This window comes from Orycteropus afer, unplaced genomic scaffold (genome assembly GCF_000298275.1).
Source record: "Orycteropus afer afer isolate SDZICR_OR568_19922 unplaced genomic scaffold, OryAfe1.0 scaffold00360, whole genome shotgun sequence".
In the NCBI taxonomy this organism is placed as follows: Eukaryota; Metazoa; Chordata; class Mammalia; order Tubulidentata; family Orycteropodidae; genus Orycteropus; species Orycteropus afer.
Genome location: NW_006921947.1, coordinates 2,013,342 through 2,022,131, shown reverse-complemented (window position 1 = coordinate 2,022,131; position 8,790 = coordinate 2,013,342). Strand labels below are relative to the sequence as shown.

Here is an 8,790-nt window from a genome sequence, read left to right as displayed (position 1 = left end):
GGGTTTCCAAGGTAAATCTTTAAGGAAATAGACTGCTCCATCTTCCTTCTGTGGAGCAGCTGGTGGGTGTGAACCACCAACTTTCTTGTTGGCAGTCAGATGCCTTGGGCACCACAGAAACACTGTGGGGCAGCTCTACTCTGTCATGTAGGGCCGCTATGAGTCAGAATCAACTTAGTGGCACACAATGACAATAACATTAGTTATTGAGAATATACTGTGTTGAACACCATGCTAATGGCTTTATCTGCAATTCCTGCCAGTCCTCTTAAAACTCTAAGAAGCTGGAAAAGTCAGGTAACTTATCCAAGATCACACAGTTGATAGGCACCAGAGTTGGTCCTCTCTGTCTTCAAAATTCATGCTTCTAGCCACTCTGCAAGATACTTCTCCTTGGAAATGATTCAATATTTGAATCGGTTCTTTGTTGTGTGCTGTTGAGTTGATTCTGCCTCATAACAACCCTAGGTGACAGTGTAGAACTGCCCCATAGCATTTCCTAGGCTGCAATCTCTACAGGAACAGATTGGCAGGTCTTTCCTCACACAGAGCCACTGGGTGGGTTTGAACTGTGGACCTGTTAATTAGCAGCTGAATACTGTGCCACCAGAACTCCTTGAATAGGTGTAAGAGGCCATGAACATTGACTTATAAATCCACACCTTCCTGAGAATATTATGATGGATATCTGTGGTTAAAGAAAATCTACAAGGATTATCTCTAATTCACTGGGCTACGCAAAAACTTTTTTTTTTTTTTTTTGTCTTGGAATACCATTCCAGACAAGATCAGGATGGCTAGATGGATGGGTTTGGTCTTTTTAGTTTCTTTTCACCTTGAGATTTTATGACTCATCAGTGCTCTAGGAACCCTTCCATGTCTCTTATGAAGTATCCAGTATTAGATTCTACTCACAATGGCCGCACATGCTTCTGTGCCTGTGTTTCTCTATGTCTACAATGAGCCTGACATGTTTTCCTTTCTTTATAGGAATATAATCACTAATAATACAATAGCTATATAAATGCTTCCAGTTTATGAGCAAGACCAGATTTTAAAAAGCTTAGTTATCATTGTCATCTAATTATTTACATTTTAGTGCAAAAATGGAAACATTCTAGAGACGTTCTGTGGCACACTTAGCTTTATTGAAATTGAACAAATACTTTTTTAAATAACCCCTTTTACAGCACATGTAAAATTTAAATTTTTCATTATAATTTTACAGGTTGTCTTTTATCTGAGTAAGCAAAAATACTTCTTTTTTTTTTAATATTACTTAAAACACGTAGCCAGGATTCGAACCACGTAGCTCTGGTACCAAAAAGGCAACGGGTTATGAAAATCACAGTACAATTTTAAAATTCTTTAAGTTAGTGAAGGGTATTTAAAATGATAGTCACTTGGATTAACAGTAGAAATCAGGGGTCAGTTGACATTAGGACTAGTGGTTATACCTACAATGGGAGCAGAAATGGGAAATTCAAGCGAATCTGAGCTACATCGGTCAGAACAAACCATCTGCATAAATACTGCGGCTGAGCGGATGAGTGGCTAAGTCACACTTAGACACTTCAAGTCACACATAAATATAGCCAAAATGAAAAGAAAATAATGCATCAACTTGGCTCTAAAATAAAATGGGCATTGTTTTCCTAGATTATACTATCAAATCAATTATATACTACATAATTTCAACCCCAAAATTACTCCTAGGAAAGAAAAAGAATATTAAAATGCACACCTACACAGACAGTAAGGTAGAAATCTGTTCTTTGTCATTGGTGCTTATTTGTTGTTGCTATTGTTTCCTGGAAAGTAGAAATAATTTCTAATCCACAAAAGGATTTTTCGGGTGAAACACTAATTACACACATTGTAAAGAATGTAGCTCAGGAGGCTTATCTTAAAAACGAGGCAGCATTTTCCTGAAAAAATTTGGTCCTCGACTCACTATAGGCTAGTCACTATGGTCAGATAGTAAGCATGTTCCTTTTGTGTGCGTGCATTTTTTAAATCAAATCAAAAGACAAATAGCCCTCGAGAACTTGACCCTGCACATCATGTCTGGTTGATGCATCATCTGAAAGACCAATGTTCAAGACTATGGAAGAGAATATACTCAAGTGATTCTGCAACATCTTAACTTTGTGCAAACATTGTTTTCTTCATGGCCTGGATAACATCTCTTTTTTCATGTAGGTGCCAGGAAACCCGCCCACATGATCCTCCCCCCCACCCCTGACCTTCTCCTCTGTCAAAGTGATATAAAGACAATTTCACTGTGTATTTACAAGCACAACACTTAGGCAAGAAGGTCCCCAGATCTGTAGGGCACACCTATTTCTTGTGGATATCCTCATGCCGAATGATCTTATATGTGATCCAGTAAAAGATGTTGAAAATGAGGAAGGCCAGTGGGAAGGCAGCTCGAGATATCGTGTCAATCCTTTTTGCCCGGTCCACAAACTTCTTCTTGATGGCATCTGCATCTTTAGGGGGTGGTGGGAGTGGGTTGGCAGGTGTGGCCTTGACAGCAGCCCCATCTTTCACTTGGAGGCAGTGACCCATCCCATAACCACTGAAATTAAAGCGACTTTCCCGAGTAGCATCTTCTTCCTGGGGGAATAAAGACAAGGGAAGAACAGAGTAGTTGGTTGTCAGTCACGTCAGATGGAAGATGCTGAGAACACTTCAGAAGTAAAAGGCTAAATCATAGTTAACTGGTGGTACAGGAAGCTTTGAAAATGGGAGTTTTCTTCAAGCTCAACTTAATTATTCATGGCACAGATACAGTTCATTAACTTTTCAGGCTGAGAAATCAAGGGTAAGAATGATGTGGTCATTTTAATTCATCAGCAAACAGAAAACAAGTAAGTTAAAATCAGCACTGACTTTCCCATAATCTAGTTTGTTGATCTACAGATTTGAATAGACTATTTTAAAGACAGTTCTGCAAATCCCAATCAAATACTTTAAATCTATGAAGATGATCATTTGTTCACTCATTCATGCCTTTATTCAGAAAACATCTACTAAGCCTCTGCTGTGTGCCTGACCCAGCACAAGGCACTTCTAATAATGTGGCCCATTCATAGCTCAGTTCCTTCCATTAACATTGGCTTTCAAAGGGTAAATTGGAAAGTGTGAATGTCCATGTGTAGATAGAAACTTAGTCCCTTAGATGTATACCTGTTTCTCCCTCCAACCCTCTAGGTCATCTCAGCGATACAGTAGAGATGAGATATTCATTATTTGGTGTTGAACACCATGGCTACTTTTTCTAGTGTCAATTTTTAACATTGATTCTTTGGCTAGTTTTTCATCACTTACACATTTAAACGTGTGGTTTTAGCTGATATCAGTGGTATTTTGTATTACTTATTTCTACATGAATTAGATAAAAGACTGATAAATTGTACTTATTCCTTGGGATAAAGAGCAAGTAGTCTTAGTAGAGACAAATGTATGGGATCTGGGTACGTGAGTGAGTCAAAAGAGGGGGTCGAAATGGTGAGGTTGAGAAGGTGGGATTGAAATGACTAGCTTGATAAAAATTTAGTTCTAAATAGCCACCGATGGAATCACGTTCTTCTACAACTGTGTTGCTGCCTTCCTTAATACTGTGTAGATTCTTTGAGTCACCAGAGGCATTGTAGTCTTCTCTTGCCAGATAATCAATGATGGTTACATTTCCCAAAAGAGAAGAAAACTTAGTATTAATTTTATTTCATTAGTGTTTATTGTATGTCAATAATGCCTCAGCTATATAAAAAAAAGCATATTGAACAAAGACTTTTAAGATAATATGAATGAGAGTCCAACTGTAACCCACATGATATGGGAAAAACAAATAGTATCTTGTGTATTAAAATGAATTTTGTAAATTCAACAGATCTCCAGATAAGTAAAGAAGGTGAGAAGAGCTACTTGAGTTAATTACAATTTATCCAATTTATCATGTGCAAAATGGGGAATGAGAGAGCATGTGGTCTGAAGAAAAGTTCAAGGAGTTCAGAATAGTTAGATTAGATTATAACATGTGTGCTCCAATGAGTGGGTGCAAAACCTGGAGAGCAGGGAAGATTGGCTTGGATGTGGCTCACTTAGCAGATTAGTACCCAGGTGCCACCTCCATGTATGTGAGGAACATACAGCCTGAAAATGAAGACGAGAGTCCAATAAGCATCCTTGGGGCCTTTGGCTATCTGTGTTGCCCACTAGTGCCTCTCATGGAGCCAGAACTAAATATGGCTAGACATTGTAATGCTACCTGACAATTACTTGTAAGAACCTGAGCTGGAGAGATAGCTGATGCGAATGATTGCCTGACACTCTGTGCCAGTCTTTACTGTGTAGATCTGATCTCTAGGAAAGTCAGGCTGGAAAACAGAGGGCTCATTCACTTGATGCATTAATAATTCTGATGAATAAATGTGCCAAGTGCTACAAATAAAAGACATTAATTATAACCTTCAATCAGCCTGTTTGTATCATGAAAATCAGGCCAAAGCTCTTGTAATAAAGTAATTGTAGATCTACCACTTTATAAAGCCATTTGTCCAAGACTTAGCTCTGGTGGCCTAAGGCATTTGACTACTAGCCAGAAGCCTGGTGGTTCAAACCCACCACGCACTCCTCAGAAGGAAGATTGGGCAATCTACTTCCGTAGATTCCGTAGAGATACGCCTCGGAAACCCAAGGAGAGGTCTTTATGAGTCGGATACGACTCAACGGCAGTGAGTTTGTTTATTTTTTATTTTAATGTAGCTGAACCAGAACATCTGGGGATGAGAATGGAAGATTTATATTTTATTTTTTATTTTACTGTAACTGAATCAGAATATCTGGGGATGAGAATGGAGGATCCTATTTGCAAAGATTGAAAACCAGTGGCCTAGCTGAGCTCTAATGGCCATCTGTAAAGTGCTAAGCCTGTTCTGTATTATGAAGTCAAAAATTCTCCAGTGGAAATGACCTCTCAAAATAAATTTGCCCTTATATGCCTAAATTGACTATGCTGTTTTTCTTTTTCATATCTGTGGAATCTTGGAAATTGCTGGCTCTCACCTCTATAAACATTTAGAAACTCATGATTAAGCATATAGTTCACTGCCTGAATGAGAGATTATTTCTTTTAAATTTCTGGACCCTTAAAAACACAGAAAAGGTAGATTAACTTGTAATTTAGTCTTAGCACATAAAACAAAAGGAATTCTAAATAAATATGTTCACTTTTTTTTTTTTCATCAGAGTGACTCATTCATTTAATTTCTATAGTCTTTCCCCACATATTGTGAATGGACAGCTGAAAAGATGATCTCATTCAATTCACTACCAGAACTAGAATGGAATATCATTATGTGCTACATGGTCATGCAAACAGTAGGTGCTCAATAAATGTTTGTTCAATGATGAATAAAAGGGAATTTTAGGAGAGTTTTCCTATGCTTAAAAATACTTTCCTCATCCATTCAACAGCATTTCAAGTTATGCTTCTGAGCATAGTTACAGCTAATTAAATCAATTCTTTAAATTTCTCTTCTACAAAAAATATATCTATCATGGGTGGAAATTATCCATTTAATTTTCTATATGCAGGAGATATGAATGCTAGTTTAAGGGTCTTCTTATTTACCATTATGACTCATTCAGTGTCTTTTGAATATAGAACCTTAAATTATCCACATCAAAGTATATGGTTTTGATTCAGAAAACATAATTGCAACCACTTTGAATTTTTTGTGTTATAATGAATGACTAATTGCCTTTATAGCAGGTTCAGAATAAAATGTTATGATAATATGGCAAGATTCTTATATGAGGGCAAAATGGAGATGAGCTTGAGTCATGGATGAACTGAAGCTAAAATAAAGAATAATCTGTAGGCACAGCTAAGTTGAACATACTCAGAAAGAGAGTCAGTTAGATCCTTCCAGGAAGGAAAGAATTTTAGTCATTGATTTCTCCACTTCTTCTAACCAGGAACCCAGTTATTTAATTATTTCTACCTATTTGAGGAGTAGACCTTAGAGCTGACCCTGTTTTGTTATCCACTGGTTAGATTCCCATAGAAAATTAACCATCTGGTCAAAGTTTTAATACATCCAATTTTTATATCCCACTTTGACAAAATATCCTTAAATCCTGTCTGTTTATGAAGCACAGCAATGGTACTCTTCAATTCATCTGAGACTCATTATGTAACTTTATTTTATACATCAATTTGACTGATCGTAAATCGGTCTGCCCCAATTTCTCAGTCTTGTGTTTCAAATAAGTCTTGTCTTGATATGACCAGTGAATCATTTGCTATACATAAGCGATTTCAGTGTAATTAAAGAACATAGCACTTATAAAATGAACCTTTTTAGCTGAGCCCAGATTTGTGATTTTTCTCTTATACCCTGCATAGGAGGCAATGAAAGGACTCCTGAAATCTGTGATAATTCTTCCTTCACATTTCTCACCCAGATTCTTTGATTAGACAGAATTTGTCCTTGGTTGGAACAGGAAATTGCTCAGTTGGAACTGAAGGTTGTAGGGAGCCTCAATCAATGCAAGGCACATTATGGAGGTTCCAGCTGTCCTCAAGACTCAGTGTGAGCCCCAACACAGTGGGTTTACACTAAAAAGTCCCCTGACCACGTAATAGCTGAATGATGCTTTTTCAAAGACCTGGAGATTAATATTAGGGAAGAGGAATGGCCTTGGGAAATTCTCTTCTATTCTTGAGACTTGGTAAGCCACAGTACCTGTTTGGAGATTTATTTTATGAACCAAGGAAGTCAATGCAGGCTTTTAGTGGGGATTGCATGACATAACCAGATTAGCATGTTGAAATAAATTGTTTTGCTTGCAATGTAGATGACCAGCTGGAGGAAGGCAAAAGTAGATCTGTGATGAATAGTTAGGAGGGTATAGCAATGGTCCAGGTGAGGGATGATAGTGGTTTTGACTAGCAGCTATTGGCATAGGTGGAGAGCAATGTGTCAGCTTAAGACATATGTAGGAGAGGCAACCAACAAACGTTCAAGATGGAGAGAAGGAGAGTTTGTGGAATGGGTAGTGTCAAGGATAACTTCCAGCTTGAACCACTAGGTAGATGATATGCACTGCTGTCAAATCAGATCTGACTCATAGCAACCCCTCCTTGGGTTTCCAAGGTGGTATCACTATGGAAGTGAATTGCCCAACCTTCCATTCAATGAGAAAGAAGAAACTAAATGAGTATCATATTGGGTTGGAGGAGATTATGTTGTGATTGAGGTGCACTTGTGATAGTCAAATGGAGACATGGGTTAGGTGAAGGCAGATGGTCTGGAACTCAAAGAGATCCATCTGGAGGTATAGCCTTGGTTACATATAACTGTTAATCTTTTCTACTCCAAAAGTGTTTGTTAGGCATACATTACTGAAGGAATCTTTTGCTGAAAACCAACCAATAGCCAAGACTTTGAAATTCCTCCTCCTGAGAGATGGGGTCTTATGTCCCTTCATTTTGAATCTGGGCAGGCTTATGACTTGCTTGCAACCAAAGAAGTCAGTGGAAGAAGTAGCACTGTGTGACTTGCAAGCTAAATTATAAAAGGCGATGAACCTTCTTATTTACTGGCACACTAGTGCTTGGATTCCTGAGTCTACCATCCTTCGCATTGAGGAAGAGGAAGACATAGAGACATGCATGGGATGTGCAGATAACAAAGACAAACCCATTTGCATATACAGTATGGCATTACCAGTGATGACAAACATTGATCTACGGGTAGATAGATGAGTGGACAGGCTGAACTATTAGGTATGTCTGTGCAGGGGGGAGTGTGCCCGTGACCATGTATAGGGTTGGAAGACAATGTTTCTACAAGTGTGTTTGTATGTTCTGTAAGAATTTCCAGGTATATAGTAGAGTTGACAAGGGACAAGGTTGTAGTCACTTCTTAGCCACAGCCAGTGCCTAAGGAGCAATGAGGCTGCATCTTCTGATCTCCTGTAATCCCACAAGAGAAGGACAGAATCACCATCAATAGCCCAAGGCTGTGAGGACAGACATGCTGCCTCCCTCCAGCCCTTTCATCAATCCTGACACCAACTGTTCCTCCCACAGCACCCATCACCTTTCTGCTGGGTTCAATAATTCGCTGCAGTGACCACACAGAACTCACAGATTATGGGGTTTATTAGGGAAGCACCAGGCTATAATTCAAGTTCAGGAACAATGCTCAGTCTCTTTCAGCCCACTGTCTCTCAGCCAACAGTCTCTCTCAGTCTATCTCCCAGCAGTGCATGCCTCTCAGTGTCTCTTTCTCAGCAGCATGTGTCTCTTGGTGTCTCTTTCTCAGGAGCACATGTCTCTCAGGAGCACGTTTCTCTTAGCAGCATGTCTTTCTCAACCAGCAGTCAGAGAGACTTCTGACTCTAGAAGGACTCCTTTTTGAGCCTAGCAGAGTGACCAAACTAACCAATCCCAACATCAGAATTCTATACACCTGAGAGAAAGTGAACTTCCCAGAAAATTAGTTGGTGCTACACTCAACAGAAATACCCCAAGTGGATAACTTTAACAACCAGGAGCTACTCAGTTGCTCATGGCAAATTCCACCATGGAGTTTACAAAGACTTATGGCTAGAAAAGCCATACCAGATAATTTACTACACCACAGCCAGCTACTCAGAGGGAGCAAGTAGTTGGACCTGTGGACTCGGGACCATTGTCACAGGGGACATCAAGCTCAATTGGCATAACATACTAGACAAAAACATTGTTCTACGTCCTACTTTGGTGAGTAGTGA

General features: G+C 39.0%; 1 protein-coding gene across 1 annotated transcript in view; it reads right to left on the bottom strand.

Annotated features, from left to right (window-relative positions):
- Positions 1–2,340: 2,340 nt before the first annotated feature.
- GLRA2 (glycine receptor alpha 2) overlaps positions 2,341–8,790 on the bottom strand; it is a 296,757-nt gene continuing 290,307 nt past the window's right edge. The window contains exon 9 of the mRNA XM_007952827.2: positions 2,341–2,619. Within this exon, the coding sequence (XP_007951018.1) occupies positions 2,341–2,619 (279 nt within the window). The remainder of the gene's footprint in view (positions 2,620–8,790) is intronic.